We start from the raw sequence: 17,603 nt of genomic DNA, 5'->3' as shown, positions 1-17,603 counted from the left end.
TCGTGTGTGTAAAATTAAATATAACTGAGGGAATCTCGTTTTGTTTTGTTTTTTTAAAGACTGAGGTAGATTTATTTCTGAATTGAAAATGTTCCTGCATTTTAAAAATCTAAAGCAGGGAAGGTTCTTCTTAATGGAGAGAATTGCTGATTAAATTGCTGACAAGAAAACTGCACTTAAAGATTCAGCAGCCAGAGAACATAAACACAGGGGATAAACACGTCTCCCTGCATCAATCAAAGACAGCTGCAGTCTACCCCCCAGAAAGGTGAGCAATTATTTATGAAATTATGTCTTCTTCAGTGATTCTATATTGCAATTCTAGGAGAAACTGAATGAGAAAAACAGACAATGTCATGGTCCCAATTAACCAAGGAGTCACAAGCATTTTCAAAATCAAGGAATTTTACTTATACTCAGTTTAACCTCATTATCCCAAATAGAAATTTTTTAGCTTTTAAAGAAAGAAAAAAGAATAATCAAATTGGCCAGTTTATTATTGGAGAACTGTATTTAAAAAAATAAAATAAAATTAGGGTCTGCTTCCATCAACTACAAAGGTCTAAGGGGAAATGAAATGGCGCTGGAAAGCATTTACAAAGAGCCTTTTTGGAGTTCTTTTGTTTGTTTTACCTGAGTCCATTTCTAGATGGGTCTTAGAAGGGCTCTCATTGCCTTTGAGTATTGGTTGGTGTTTTCGATTGATGGATTCATTTTTCCTCTGGGGTGACCACGGGCCCTCTATTTTTCATGTAGCTATGACTGAAATATAAGCAGTCAAGACAAAAGCCCTACATTCCTGGGATGGACTTTTGTAGTGGGAGGTCAGTATTGAAAATCTGACAGAGCAAAGGTACCTGCACAAATATTCTTAAGTTATACTTAGAGGCATTGAGATCTGCACTCACTCACATCTCTTCACCCACATCATTTAGGTGATTTTTGAGGCCCACTGGAGAGACCACATGCCTTCAGGCACAGCTCAGAAGTGTGGGGTCCAGATGCAATTGATGTGACTGACATATTCCAAAGTGAGTTTTGGTGGATGCTGCAAAGAGTTACTACCTCCTTCCTATTTTGATGTCAGTTTCTAATTAGATCAAGCCGTTTACACAGATTTGGTTTCTTCTTATTAAGCAGACACCCTTAGAAGTGGTAACATCATGAGCCCTTCCAGTTTCAATGACAGATGGTGGATTTAATGACAATAAGATAGGGAAAGAAATTCAAAGATTGATCAAGTATAGATCAAGTATCAATAAGACAAGAATCTGAAATTAAATAATCTGGTTCAAATCCCAGATCTACTGCCTGTATGACTCTGAACAAGTTGTTCCTCAGTTTCTCTCATCTTTAAAATTGTTAGTAACTTGTCCCTGAGTATTGTTAGGAGGACAAAATGCATGCACATAAATATTGAGTGATGTCATTAAAGTAGTGTTTAAAAGAAGGTGTCCATGTCACCAGAGTTAGTTAAATAGTGAACATCCCAGGCAACATCCACTAAGCTCCTCACTGAACCATCTCTGATAAGACCCAGGAACCAATATTGTTAACAATATCTGGGTGAATGTGATGCAGGAGGTCTTTGGGTCAATCACCCACATTTTCTATGTCCTTTGTCTATCATGATTTAAACTATGTGAGGAATTTCTCTGTAATCTGAAAATGTCCCCAAGGTCCAGACCTAAAAGCAACATCAAAACCCAGTTTGTGGCTTCATTTCCTGTCTGTATTCCTAGAAAGTGCCTTGCTAAGGCAGGAAACAGTTTGAGGCCACAGTGTGAGACTCAAAGCCTGGGAGGCAACCAAGACAACCAAGAGAATGTTCCTGAAAGGGTAGCATCTTTACCTAAAATGTTTAACAAAACTAACAGGCCTGAGCCCTACCAGGCCTTCTGGAATTCCCTTCAAGGTATCCTTGGAGATCTCGTCAGGTGTCTTTCTGAATACAGATATAAAGGGAGTTATATAATAATATAACTCCCTATCATCTTTGAAGAAACTCAGAGTTCCAGAGGTCTCAGCTCTATCCCCCAGCTCTGGTCAGGTGGCTTCAAGTCACCATGCGTCCAGAAGTCCTGCTCCAAGCAAACCTGCTTATAGGTGGGCTGTCACAGGATAAAGGTTCACCTGCTGTCCATTGCCTCTGACAGTTCTAAAATTGTCATGTACAGTCTCCACTGTTCCCTCGGGCTTTGCAACACCTGACTTTGTCCTGCCCACTCTATGTGAACACCTGCTTTCACAGGAAAGGAAAGGAGGTAAGGAAAGTCCTTAACGATTTTACTAAATTCCAATGAAAAAAAGTATTAAGTAGACTAAGCAAAATGTTGTAGATGACCCTACAACATTTTGCTTAGTAATAAACCAAAAATCTTTACATGTTTCCCAGAGCAGCTTACTTTTTGGGAAGCTGATATTTCTAAGCTCTCAGTATGAATCCAGGAAGTTCACTTGAGACTCAATAGTGGGTTAAAGTAGGCTTTAAAAGTAAAGCTCACACAGTCTCTACACTGGAGTCCACATACTTAACTAGTTGAGAGACTCCCAGGACAAGTCTGAGTACCTGGTTTCTTGGTCCCCTGGTGATGAATTGTGTGATATTACAATGAAGAAAAGAGTAAAAAGGGGAGCAAGTCTAGATACATCAATAACACCACCAGCAAGAAAGGGAGGAGGTGGGGAAACCATAGGAAACAGACAGAAGAACTGAATTTAAATGGCAGAAGTAGGCTACTGGGCTCTAATACCTCAAGGAGCCCCTGGGGCTGTTTAGCACTGAATCTTACCAATGACTCGAACAATGACAGCCTCCAAGGAGGGTGTCTGAGACACTCTGCTACCCACTTTGCATTAGCACATAGTAGGCACACAACTATCAGAACAATGAACCTGAATTATCAAGAGAACTACAGCATAATAAAAGACTCTTCATTTTCCTAAAAATGGGACAATGCATCCTGTATAAAAACAGATATTATACAGTATGTCATATTAAATGTATATTAAATGTGTATTTTAAAGGATATCTTTGCCATACCAGTATAGGGAGGCAGGGCCCAGTAAGAGGTGATTAATGAAGGAGGCTCTGCCTAATGAGTGGACTTAGCCATTTTCACAGGTGTGGGTTAGTTATCCTAGAGCAGATTTGTGTAAAAGTGAGTTTGGCTCTGTGTTGCTCCCTTGCTTTCACCCTCCCTTGTCCTCTCACCTTCAACCACAGGTAGAGGCAGCACAAAGGTCCTTCTGGGTGCCGGCCATACTCATGGACTTTCCAGCCTCCAAAACCATGAACCAAATAACTCTCTGATTTTATGGATCAGTCTCAGGTATTCTATTATAGTAGCACAAAATGTACTAAGATGAGGAAAAAAAGAAAAAGTTTCCTCTCTTTTTTTCCATTTGGTCCTGCATATGTATTTTTCATGGTACATGATTTATTAAAATAAAGTGTCCCATTTATGACTTACGTGTTCAAAGATTCAAATCAAATCATAAAGGATACATAGAATAAGAAGATGTAAACAAAATGGGTCAAAAAATATTGTCATTTAGGTTTTCAAAAAACATATTTGTACCTGGCCTACTTCTTAGGAGGACACAATTATCTACAGTAGCAACATATGAGTTGTATCACTACTTGTATGTGTCACACAATCCATCTCTCTGCACAAATTTAAAAATACATTGATAACCAAATAAAAGAAAAATTATTATAGAGATTATCAAATGTTCTGATTGAATTAATATTATAATATTGCAGCAACCAGGGAAAAGCTGATTTCCGTAACAATTAATATGAAGATAATATTTAGAAAATTGTGAAGCAAAATGGAATTTATTCATAATTTACCACTTTTGTCTTATTCTATCTCTTTCATACTGCCCAGTAACAATCGTGACCTTTTAAATATAAAATTATCACATTAGGTGTGCCTTTTATAGATTATTAAAAATAATAATCGAAGGTATAAACTTTGAGATTGATTATTTCAGCTAAAACAAAGATTATATTAATTTCAGGCAGAATGCCAGGAAGTTATCAAAATTGACTTTTCCAAAAAGCAAAGGTAGATTGAATGAACAAGGGACATACCCTGTTCACTTTTATCCAAAAAATTCTGAAACGTTAAAAAAAATGAGACTCAAGAATTATGAATAAAATACTATTTCTTGTCATTTATTCTGACCCTGAGGTATCAGCAGGTATCTATAAATCCTATCAGGCAAGAAAAACAGGAAAGAGTTGTATCACTGAGTATACTATGAGAGCAATTAGGAGTTAATGCTCAGTTATCTGAGGTTTTAGTCCAATCTTTTACATTTGAGAATGTTTCTGAGCTTGCCTATGATTTTGTTAGTATCTGATGGCATCTATTTTCCTCTGAAGTCAAAAGAAAGTAGTGCTTGGATTATTCATATGTACTATCTGTGTTTTTCCTCCCTCCCACTTACATAAATTAATATACCAATGCTAATGTAATTCAGGGCAAGCCACTTCTCTAAAGGGTTAATACGTGATTAATAGTCCATGGGAAGATTTCCAATCCTGAGCTCCCTAAAAGCTGTAAAGACTCTGGATCACGTTTCCATGTACAACCTTTGTTTTAGAAACACACGGAGCTCTGAATAGAGGATTTTGTGACATACAGCTCATAGACTGATTCTAACAGATGGATTTTTCTAGAAATAACTTCATTAGTTAATCAATTCTTTTACATATACTTTTTCTAGCTAATTGGCATAACTGCCAGCTGGAGATGCTTAGAATCCTTCAAAGAAGCTGATAGGTAGGGTGAAATTAAATAGTTTCAACAATTCTAAGATAAAAATTCCATTAATTTCACACTAACAATTATGTATTTTAAAACAAAACATTTTTCTTCACCTGTTGCCTTTTATTCTAAAATACATACTTGATCTATATGAAAACCAAACCAATCAAGTTAAGGAAACTTTAAATTTTAATAAATTTTCTAGACCAGGTTTCCCAACATTTATACTGTCTTTATTGTGGATCAGATAATCTTTTATTTATTTATTTATTTATTTATTTATTTATTTATCTATCTGTTTGTCTATCTATTTATTTATTTTTGTGTGTATGTGTACTATTTCATGGATATCAAGCTTTATTAAATGCCATTAGCACTCCTATTTTGACAACCCAACAATGTTCCTAGTCATAGCCAAATATCCCTGTTTTCAGGGCAAAACTGTCTTCACTGGGAAATACTGCTCTAGAAAGAGATTGCTCCTAGCTTTAAATTCAAGTCTTAAAATAATTTGAAACAACTTTTTGTATGTCTATATAAAGGTGAATCCAGGCATGCCTAGAGCATTAGAAAGTGCTGCCTTTAGACAAGTAAAATGTTTGGGGGATAATTATTTAAGTAGCTAATGCTTTCATAAATCTCTCCATGTAAAAGAAAAAAAATGAATAAAAGACAGAAAAAGTGGCTTATAACTACAAATGAATATTAACTGAGAATGCTGTGATCACCATTATCAAAAACTATTAAAGATCTCTTTTCTTTTAAGGAAAGCCCTCAGTATGGCTGTATTAATAGATAAAAAATATCATGAGGTAGGATCATTTGAGATGTAAATAATTAATTATCCATTGAGTTGTCTAAGGCATTTTTAAGAAGTTAGTGTAACTTAAGGAATTAGACATGGAGAAAATTGACCTGGATCTGTTTTGAATTTATTGTGTACTTGTAATTTATTTAGGGCTTATAAAAGGGTTAGTCATTTAGATAGAGAAGTTTTCTGATATTTAAAGTAAGTGGTCAAAATAGCATTTATCATGATTTTTCTGCATCTATCAATGGATCCAGGAAGAGTACCATAAAATATAAGATGTGAATTAATATGGCTTTTAAAAGGAAAGCAATGAGTATATTCTGATTTACAGTGAATCAAAGAATAAAACAACACATAGTATGCAGAGATGATCTTCCTATGTTAAAAAAGTTCTAAATTCTATCCAAATTGCTTTCTTTTCCACAAAGGTTTTTTTTTTATACAGACTTTAATATAAAATAAAGGGTAAGTTGTAACATTTAATAATTCAATATGTGATTAATTTTTCCTATAAAATCAAGATTTTTATCTAGAAATTCCACAATTAGAACCAATCGTATTCTATGCTTTTATAATTATGTCAGAGTGAATCCTATTGTCATGTATAACAAAACAAAACAAAATACTAAAACTCCCTCCCACCAAAAAGAATCCATAGTAGCCTTTGCTTTCTCTGTTAAACTTTTGAGACCCACTGTTAGAATTTAGATTTTACACTTCCTTTTCTTTGAGAAAAATGTCCCTCTCCACTTTACATAGGATATATTATATTGTGCAAATTGCCACTTTTCATTCTTTGCATCCATATTCAGAATAGCCCATCTTGTTGAGAATGCCAAAAGCAAAATAATGAATTTTGCATTTTGACATTTGAACTAAAAGGACCAAGCACCCTGCTCTGGGCGCTTTCCTTGCATGCTAGGGGCCTGCTGTGTTTCTGGCTCATGCACCAGACTTTCTGGCTCACGTGGACTTGGCACACTTACTTTCTGCTGGCTCCTTGGAACGTCGGCCACTGGACGACTTCCTCAGCAGGCTGCGTCCTGAGGTAAAGAGGCTGGTGAGTTCTTCCAAAGGACTCGTGGGTGTTCTGGACCTAGAGCCACTCGGAGCCGCCCCGTAGGTGTTGACCGCAGCGTTGACCATCTTGGCCCCATCTTGCGACACGGGTCTGGGGGTGGAATGAGGCACTGAGGGAGAGCTCCTGGAGAGGCTTGCTGAATGCACGGCGTCGTAGGGGGGTGGCCTCTTGAGGCTCAGCGGGGTCAGGGACCTGCCCATGCTGACCGGCGAGGGGGAGGCCGAGTGACTTTTAGGGTAGCCGTGGGGAGACTGCGTTCGGTACAACGTGGAAGGAGGCGGCGGGGACGAGGAGAGCACAGACGTGGCAGAGGCCGGTCCCAGGGCTCCTGGCTGGTCCTTCTCCAGCTTCGAGTGGCCGGAGGTGTGAGATGGCAGGGACGAGGGAGAGGCTCCGGCGGACTGCTTCATGTAAGACACGTTTTCCAACACGGGGAGCTTGGTGACTTCCAGCGGGGTTAGCGGAGACTCGTCTGAGTTGGGGGAGCAGTGCACAGGGGCTGGCGGGAACACCAGCAGCGGGGGTCGGTGGGACAGCAAGTTAGGAAAGGGCGGGGGGATGTCACAAAGCAAACCCTTGGGAGTACATGGCACTGAGGACTTGGCGAAGTCCAAGTCAGGCACCGTGGGAGTAGCACACTGCGAAGAACAACTGTGATGGTCAAAGTCACCTTTGGAATCTTGGCCCAGGTCGTCGAAAATGGGGTATTTCATTTCCTCGTAGACGGCCTCGCTCTGGTCGTCCTCCTCTCTCCTGAAGTCTCTGAGAATGTTCCCCACCATCTCGATGTACACGGGCTCCTCCTCCTCGGGGTCTCCCGCCGGGGTGCTGACCTGGGACAGGGAGGAGTCCCGGGGCAGCGATGTCCTCCTGGGCCCGTGCTTTCTGATGTACGTTTCATCGAAGGACGTGCTAAGCTGAGTGTTTGGGTTCCGTTTGGGTTTCGGAGGGGGGATCTTCTTTGAGTATTCATCACTGTGGGGTCTCGGTTTGGCAGACACTAAAAGAACAACAAGAACAAAAATAGTAGAGTAGATGAGTACAATGGGAAAGCTTTCCAAAATGACTCCTGCTGTTATTTATTGCTATAAATTTGATGGGAGGAAGAGCCAACTTCATTTCTAGCTTGGGGCTTAGACTAAAAATCAACCATAGAATCAAATGTTTCCCATATTTAGAAAAACGTGATGGCAGAGCATTATGGTTTAGATGTCAGGTCTCTCCCCAAAGCTCCTGTGTTAAGGCAGGAAGTGAAATGATTAAATTGGGAGAGCTAAAACCAAATCTGTTAGTCAATTTGATGGATTAATGATTCGTTGATTGAAAGGTGGTCACCCTAGGCATGTGAGGTGTGGATGGAAGAAACGGGTCACTGTACATGCCTTAGGGATTATATATTTTGCTCCTGGTTCCCCATGTTCTTCCTGGCTGCCATTAGCTGCATAACTTTCTTCCATCACAAGGTTCTGCCTCATCTTGAGCCCAGAGCAATGAAGTGAGCCAACCAGGGTTGGCTGAACCTCTGAAACCTTGAGCTCAAAATAAACTTTTCCTCCTCTCAGATATTCACATCAGGTGTTTTGGTCACAGCTATAAAACTGACTAACAAACAGAACAATAGGAATTCTCATCTTCAGACTAATTAATACTCCAATGACAGTAAAAATGTTAATGTCAGGAGTATTCACCTCTCTGAGTTGGAATTTCTAAATAGAAACTTCAGATGAAGTTTGTTGCATGACAGCAATCACAAACCTCATAAAAAACTGCAAGAATTGAGAAAGAAATAGAATTTTTTAATCTAGTGTGTATAAGCACAAATGTTCACAAAAATACCATAGACATTGAGCCCTTTGACTGATATGGCTATTCCCATGATCACATCTTGCTTTCATTTAGGATAAATATTTCCTAGCCTGCTAGTCTTACTTAATCTCTGTCTTGGTTCAAATAAATAGCTTCTATGAAGATGGATTTGATACTTTAGGGGAAATTGATGTAAAAATCTTATGAGGCTAGACAAGTTAATCTCCAAATTTCCAGGTATTGTTGATTATGTTGTGTTTGTCTGGTTTTGTTCATAAGATCTTGTATGATATCCTAAATGCTGTCTTGGAGAAACTTTATTAGATATGTTCGGATGACACATCAGAACTTCCTGGAGAATTTTAAAAGAGAGGAACCCAGGGAATGACGCAAAAATCTTCAAGAGTAACTACTGGAAATTCATGGCAGATTTGTGTACTAGTGCTTCTTACTGCCTGCTGGAAGCCCTCTCTTTGGACAGAACGTACACTTTTGACATCATCCAGTTAGGTGGAACAAGCTGACAAATGTCTGTGACTGGAATCAATTGTTTAGCATGCAGGGAAGGCACTGGAGTCTTGTTATTATCTCATTAACTCATTGTGTTGATATGTGATTATAATGATTATCATCATGATGCAATGTGACAGAATGTAGCTTCTTACACTAGATGGCAGAACACAGTGGAAGTTGACAGTTTAACTTATAGGTGCTAACCTTAAGGAAATAATTAGTCTTCCCCACGGTTTTCATCCTAAAGAGGGGAGTCTCAAGGCATAAATCAGGAATCTATTAAGTTCCCCTTTGTTTTTTTACAAGTAGCACGACTTTTGGCCCAGGAGAAGAAAGTGCTTAAGGATTAGTCAGGTGACTACTGTATGCATCATTCATGCCTATAACAAGATGGGAACCATCAAATATTCTAGCAGGGACTATTTCACTTGATTTTAATGATTTCAAATGTTCTGTTTCATCATGGCCATGATGATAACTGTTCTCACTACAATCAAACAACTTTTGAAGAGAAAAACTTTTAATGTGTCTAGATTTTTCCTTTAGCCTATACTATCAAACATTTTGATGTCATTTCCAACGGGGCTAGAGCAATGAAGTCCTTTAGTGTCCAAAGTAAAATTCCTAGAGACATAATGAGGTGAAAACTATTCAGTTGATTCATTTTTAGGAAGAAGAAAAGCAACCAAAGATCTTCCCTGAACCACCCAACATAGCATCCATTTTACTAGTTTTGAAATCTATGGAGTACATTAATTTTCACGTAATTTAAATAAGTTATCAGATTATATACAAAATTATGAGTTGGAGTTATGAGCTGGAATAGAGTAAAACTATATATCAATGAAGAAGATTGACTTAGTAATGAAAAAATTTTGAAAGGATCAGAATTAAGAGGACAAAAAATAACACCCATTCTTTAAAACTTGTTTCCTGTCATCTTTTACCATAAAAGAATCACTCTAAATTAAGTAACTCAGACTTTGGGAAAATAGTTCCCACTGTTTAGTGGTTGAATGGTTTGTGGTAGGAGGGGTTCCTAAAGAAGAAGAGTTTGAGTAGTGAGGTGCTCTGAATAGATGGTTAACTTGAGTCTAAGAATTAAGGTGTGTTCTCCATGAGATGAATAACTCCCATGTATGGGAGCAATCATATTTAGAATATGATTTTCATTATTCTTTCTTAAATTATAAGTCATCAATAGTAGATGTGGGTGTAGTGTGGTATTCATGGAAGCAGCATTAGTTGGATAAGCTCTTTCCCACAGAGATTAGAAAATGGCCTTGGAATGGGATAAGACCAATGCTGGGGGTCGTATGCAAACTGTGAGCAGATGACACTTCATTTTGTTTGCCAAAATAAACAGAGAACAAGTGGGGGGGGGAACCCTTGATACTGATGAAATTATCAAAGAAAGAGATTTTTTTCCCCCGCCCAGAATACAGTATACTTAGAATTACGGTAGAAAAGCTGACTCATAAGAAAGAGTCTGGGCAACCCATTTATACTGTCAGGTCAATTTCAATGTCAAACCAATTATAGATATTGTCTGTGAGGAAAACCAAATATATTATAGGACTCTTACGGTGACTGTGAGATGATCAAAGTTGACAGTTGCTATTGACCAAATTGTGTTCTTCCTCCCAACAACAACAACAACAACGAATAAAATTAATATGTTGAAGCCCTAACCCTCAACATGAGGCATTTGGAGATGGAGACTTTGGGAGATAATTGGTTTCAAATGAGGTCATGAGAATGGGGCTCTCATGATGTGATTATAAGGAGAATCTCCCACCGCTGCTATGTCGGAACACAGAGAGAAGATATTCAGTCCACATGCCATAGCCCACCCGAGAAATCAACTGTGCTAGCATCTTGATTCTGGACTTATAGCCTCAAGAACTAAGAAAGAATACATTCCTGAGGTTTAAATTAACCACTTATTTTATTACAGCTGTCTGAACCAAGTAAATAGTGTGCTTACTGCACCTTATGTGAAGACCCTTTACAGTGAGAAAATAAGAACGTGCTTTAATTTCATTCTGTGGTATTGGAATGCTTCCACTGGCATTGTTATTTTAGGAATTACCACAACTCTCCTAGGCAGCCTTTTGAATGTCTCTTGTCCCCGTCCCTGCCTCCTGCAAAAATGTCACAGGGCACATTCTACCTGCAAACAGACATGTTCTGACCCTCCAAGAGCCCCCTTTCACTATGTGGCCTGTTATTCTGATTCTTCTTGATCTGACTCTCCAGCTAGTCTCTAAGTCGTGTCAAGCCACCTAGTGCTTAAATATGACCCACTTTCTTGACGTTTGCCATTTGGGTGTCCTTTACTTTGGCATTCTTCCTCCATGCTCCACTGTGTTCTGCTCTTTGGCTGCCCACCAGCTGCAGTGATTCCCCAGCAGTCTTGTCCAGGGAACCCTCCACTACCTAGGCAACTCCTTCCCTCTTCCGGTCCCTGCTTGAAGAGCCACGTGATTCAAGCAGATATTTTCCTGATCCTCCTGCTTAGTATTAATCCAAATTTTGACATGAGAGAATGAGGATAGTTCAGAGAATAAAATGACAAGTAAATCACAGATGACTGATCCATCCCTTCAAGATGGATTAGGGAGCTTTTTGCCTTTACAAAATCTTTTCACTACACAGCCCCACTTAAAATCCTATTTCTCTCTGAAAAGTCAAAACAGAAATGAATTTCTTTTCTAAACAATTAATTTTTTTTTCTTTTCATTTTCCCTGCATCATCTAGTTTTACCATGGTGTATGTACTGGGTAAATAATTTGTGGAGCAATGAAAATGTGTTTCAATACTCATATATGCTTTTTAGAAAGTTTCTCTATATAAGGAAAAGTCTGACTTTTTTTGGTTACCTTGTCCCATAATTTATTCTACTTCAAGCTCACTCTAGGCAATTAAAAAGTAAAGGAAAAAATCATTTTCAGATGAGATTTTTTCATAAGATACTTAAAAATAGTCTTGAACTACATATGTACATACTAAAACACTGCTAATAAAAGACAATGAAAATTGCATTGCAAATTTCAACATTTAACTGAATTCAACCATAATGGAAAGGTGATTTTTATCACTCTTAAATGAATTCTAAATTATTTCTAATAAGCCCAAAGATAGAAGCAATAATTTCTGTTCAGCTCCAGAACACAAATTTTAATCCTTAAAATAGAATAATGAGAGTAGCATTGAATAAGCATAAAGTGACATTTTTGAAATGATATATCTGAGCACAAAGGTTATGCATGGCTTTCAGTCATGCCTAGATGATCTGTCTTTCACAGTTAATTTTGGAAATTCAGCATGTCCTTTGTCAACCTATCCTTCAGAAATACAATTTTCTTATTAAAAAAAATGTAATGTGAAATCATGCTTTGGCATCTGTCGGTGTTCTTCACCTAAGAGGTGAAAAAGAGACACGGTGCAGGTTGACTTTCACCCTCCTGGGAGACTCTGTGGCCACAGAATCCCAGAGTTTCAGAGTCTTATAGATTATCCAGCCTAAATTCCACATATGATGGGTAAACAGATATTAATTCCTAATCAACTTCGTTTCTAAAGAAAATCGTATAACTTCAATTTAGTCCACTATACCCCTTGAAATAAGGACACAATGAAGGAGGACCTATGTGATTCATTACTCTGTATGTGGCAGAAAGTATAATTTTAAATATATAATTTAAAATTCATTGTTCTGGTATATGGCAAAAAGGATAATTTCTCTCAGCCTAGACCATAAAAGCAGACCAATACTTTGCGTATCTTGCTATAGAGATATATTTTAAGTCAGTAATACCAACTGGGAAATGTCAGTCTATTGGAAGGAAATACTGTCCACATTGGGATGCTGGGAAATGATGGTTCTGAAGGTGAGAGACACATTTACCACTTTCAGCAGAACTGTGCTCACAATAACTCTCTTTTCACAACTCTCAATTGCATGGATTTGAGGGATATTTTTATTTTCACAGTCACAAGCCCTATAGTACTGTCCACAGTTTTTTGTTGGTTTTTTTTTAAATTAAGATATTTGTTAAGGGATGGAAGTTGCAAACTCCCTTGGTCTGTTTACAGTAGGAACAAGAAAGTGTGATAATGTGCAAAAACAAGCAGGTTTGGAATTGTGGGATCTGCACTGTGGTCCTAGATCTGGTGGTGGCAAAAATCAGAGAACTCAAATCAGTGTTTGGGTGGAACCATACTAACTCAGGCTTGGGACTGTACCAGCAAGGTGGTCTGAAGATTGAGTGGAACTGAAGGAGCTTCCATTTAAGCTCAAAGACCTGAGCTTCTCCACTTCACTCCAGGGGCATGAAATGGCAAATTACTTTGAAGAAGATTTTTATTTACACTCATTTTGTTACATAGACAGTAAGGGAATAAGAATCATTGTTATTTAAACTTGTTATTTTAACTTACTAGTTGTAAAATAAAACTGGAGTCTATAACTTGCTTTTTAAAATCCATTAAATGCCAGGTGAGTGACCCATAGCTGTAGTCTCAGCTACTCTGGAGGCTGACACAGAAGAACCAAAGTTAGAGGCCAGCTTGGGCAACTTAGTGAGGCTCTATGCCAAAATAAAATAAAATTTTCAAAAAGGGCTGGGAGTGTATCAAAGTGGTATATCTCAGTGTAGTGGTGTATTTCAGGGTCTCTCAGTGGTGTACCTAGTGTGTGCAAGACCTGGGTTCTTCAAAGTTCCTAATGGAATTTACCCTGTGTCATGCCCCTCAGGTGAGGCACAGAAGGGAACAGAACCACATCTTTGAACTCAAGCCAGAGTTCCTTCAGTTCCACTCAACTTTCCAACTACACCGCTGAAACAGTCCCAACCCTGATTTTGTCTGGTTCTACCCAAACACTGTTTTGAGTTCTCCACTTTTATTGCCATGAGATCCAGGACTGGAACAGAGGTCCTACAACTCCAAACCCACTCCATTTGGTCCATTACCCCACTTTATAAATACCAAAATAAATATTTAAAATAATAAATTAGAAAACATGTGTTCATTTCATGTGTCTTAGTCAGCTTCTCTTTGCTTGACCAAAAGATCTGACAAGAATAGCTCTAAGGATGAAAAATTTATTTTGGCTCCTGGTTTCAGAAGTTCCAGTCCATGATCAGCTGACTCCACAGCTTTGTGTCTGAGGTGAGGAAACGTCATGGCAGGAGGACATGGTAGAGGAAAGCAGCTCAGTTCATGAAAGCCAGGTAGGCAACAGAACTTTGCCTTCAAGGGACAAAATAATAAACCCCAAAGGCACTTCCTCAATGATCTACTTCCTTCAGCCATGCCCTACCTGCCTACAGTTACCAGCTCTTCATCCATTCAAATGATTATGCTTTGAAATGCAATAGTCCTCTGATTAGGTTATAGCTCTCATAATTCAATCATTTCACTTTTGAACATTCCTGCATCTCACATGTGAGCTTTTGGGGGACATCTCATACATAAATGATAGCAATGTGATAAGGGTAAAGTTTGTTTCTTGAAATCATAATTTATTTGTAAACATACAGAAATTCCATGGGTCACATGTACTTCATATAGGTTCCAAAGAGGAAAGTTTGGAGAACCCTAATCCAGAAAACTCACTGTCTCCAGTAATGGCTTCACCAGTTCTTTCTCTGCCTATATGCACATGTTTCCATTCAACCTGAGGTACAATCTTCTCTTCTTCCTTTAAATCTGTCAGTTTCCATCTTCTTCCAAAGGAAGCCAGCCTCCATGTAAGAAGCCTAACTTCTCAGATGTCACCAACCTCTGAGGAAGCCCAAGATGGCCATGGAGGAGAGAATCAAAAAGCGGAATTAATAATGAAAGTGAAATTCCAGCCATATGTGAAATTTCACCCATATGACCCCAGTAAAGCTATCCCAGTCACCCTAAGCCCAGCTGTTTGTGTCCTTCCAGATTAGAGAGAAGACATTTTGCATCTGTGAAAGACCATCACCACTGTGTCCTGTTGTGTTCGACTCACACAATTACAAGAAGACACAGTCATTGCTTTTATGTCTCTAAATTTTGAAATGTTGTATAGTTATGGATACCTAAAACGAGTACCAGAGTGTGGTGCTGCTATAACAAAAATTTAATACTTCTACATCAGCTTTGGGACTTGGTGAAGCAGATACTGGAAGACAATGAAAAGACTATTGGGCAGCTACAAAGTTCATGAGTGTTTTACTCAGCTTTATCATTGCTGTGACCAAAAGACCTGAGGAGAACAACTTTCAGCAGGAAAAGTTTATTTGGGGGCTTACAGTTTCAGAGCTCTCAGTCCATAGATAGCTGGCTCCATTCTTCAGGGTTCAGGCTCAAGGTGGGAGCTAAACATCATGGCGGGAGAGTGTGGTGGAGGTAAGCAGCTGAAGAGATTGCACCAAGAAGCAGACAGAGAGAGCTCTCCTCACAGCACCCTCAGTGACCCACCTCCTCCAGCCATACCCTACCTGCCTTTGGTTATCACCTAGTTAATCCCTATCAGGGGATTAATTCACTGATTATATTAAGGTTTCCTTAACCCAATCATTTCACCTCTAAACTTTCTTGCATTGTCTCACACATGAGCATTTGGGGTAGACCTAATATCTAAACCATAATAATGACAAAATTGCTTACAAACTGAGGAAAAACTGAGAAGACTGTTGTTTGTGGTAATGTAGAAAATACAAAATATACCTAATGAGATTATGAACCTAACTAAGGAATGTTCTGGAAAAATATTAAAAGTGAAAGTCGGCTTGTTTTAACTACATGTGAAAAAACATTGTGAGAGAGAGAGGGGAGTTCTATGGAAGGAACTTCTTTGTTCCCAAGCAGATAGGACGGGAAAGACCAGTTCCATGGAAGTACTTGCCTAGAAGCCTTCTCTGGGTAGCAAAATATTTAAAAATAAAAAAAATACAGCCTCAGGGTAGAGTCAGAATCAGTGCCCTGCCACTAAGGCATGGCCTGTGGTAAAAACCAAATTATGGGTATAGTTATAAGATCCCTTGTTGAGAACTCTGAAAGATTTAAGGTAGTGAACCCTGGGCATTTAATAATCTCTCCACTATTATGTTTAATTAAAATGCACTAATAAAAAAATTTAAAAAGTAGATTCCTAGAAATGTTGTTCTGAAATAGTATGACCATATTATAAGTAGAGAGGGGCCTGTCCCAAAGCAATCTGTGGTTCTTTCATCTAATGTAATGGAATATCATATGATTCATTGAAATCATAAAGGTGGTTTGCCAACTTTCACTAAAACAGAGAGAAGTTCAAAATTAACAAAAAAAAATCGGGCCCCCAAATTTAGAAACACTACAAATGAGCTGAAAAACATCACTCACCTACAGATACAGGTCATTTCTTTGGGAAGAATGATTTGGAAAACAGATTGAAGAACCCAGGAGGGGAAAATCAAGAACCATAGACAACCAAAACCAGGAAGCAGAGCTGATCTTCAGAAGCAAATACTTTCTGCTCTCAGAATAGAGAGAACTGGCCACATGTGTCTAAATGGATTTCTGAATAGATACGAGCCAGTGAGCTCATATGTACCATCCATCTTCCTACCTCCATTTCTTTAAAGTGAGACTGTGCATTGCAGTTTTCTTGCCACTGATGTGGCAGAATATGCTGAGTTGCTGTAGTGCAGATATATTGTGCTTTTCATTCAAAGCCTTTGCATATGGGGACCTGCAACAAAGGATCCCTGCCTGAGAAGCAGCACCCCATGAGTCTCGTTGTACACGTGTATGACTTAGATGATGACATCTTAGATTTCAAAGATGATATTATAATACAATGAATCTTCAGGGTGAGAGGTTGAGAATATTTTTCCTACTGAAAATATTGTAGCTAGAAGGCAAATTAGGATAGATGGTCTTCAAATATAGCCACCTTCAATTCCTGTTTTGCTGATGATGCATTCCACCTATCATAATTGAAATCTCTCTATTTCCCTGAATCAGGAGTGGCCTTGTGATTTGCCTTGAACAAAAGAATGTAACAATTCTGGATTGAACTTAGGAAGACTGGCAGCTTTCACTTCCTCGATCTTGAAAGCCAATTCCCATATAAGACCCCTTAGACCAACATGTCAGGAAGAAACCCAGCCTAGTCATGTGAAGAGGGTATATGAGGAGAAAGAGGAGTCATTGGAATGAATCATTCTCCAACCTTCCTATCTTAACTAACCACCAGCTGAGTGCAGCCAAATGAGAAGCCCTCAACAATGTCATACAGGCAGAGCCCATAAAGTCAAATCAACTTACAGAAGGATAAGAAATGATAAATCATTCTTTCAAGCCATAGCATTTTGGTTTGGCTTATCATATAGTAGTAGAAAACTGAAAAAAATAAAGTTTCCAAAATTAATTTCCTGTGTATGTGGGTATCTCATAGAAAAATGCTATTGTCATTTTCACTGAACTAGAGCACAGATTGTACCCTGAGGATGCAGAAAGCATCCTTCCAGAATATAGAAATTAAGGAAGTAAAATTGTTTTCTGAGAATGAAAAACTCACCACAGGATGATTCAGAGAAGAGATAAAAAGAGATTGCTTACTTTCTGGTCAAAAAGACTGACTTGAAATCA

The 17,603-nt window shown here is 38.5% G+C and overlaps 1 protein-coding gene across 4 annotated transcripts in view; it reads right to left on the bottom strand.

Annotated features, from left to right (window-relative positions):
* Positions 1 to 17,603, bottom strand: part of Nyap2 (neuronal tyrosine-phosphorylated phosphoinositide-3-kinase adaptor 2) — a 246,969-nt gene that overhangs the window by 92,520 nt on the left and 136,846 nt on the right. For all 4 annotated transcript variants that reach the window (XM_021727144.3, XM_021727145.3, XM_078018105.1 and 1 more), the window contains one exon: positions 6,576 to 7,670. In XM_021727144.3, coding sequence (XP_021582819.1) covers positions 6,576 to 7,670 — 1,095 coding nt within the window. The remainder of the gene's footprint in view (positions 1 to 6,575; positions 7,671 to 17,603) is intronic.

Source organism: Ictidomys tridecemlineatus, chromosome 7 (assembly GCF_052094955.1).
Source record: "Ictidomys tridecemlineatus isolate mIctTri1 chromosome 7, mIctTri1.hap1, whole genome shotgun sequence".
NCBI classification, from domain to species: Eukaryota; Metazoa; Chordata; class Mammalia; order Rodentia; family Sciuridae; genus Ictidomys; species Ictidomys tridecemlineatus.
The sequence above is the reverse complement of the archived record's forward strand: the minus strand, read 5'-3'. Positions and strand labels throughout refer to the sequence as shown.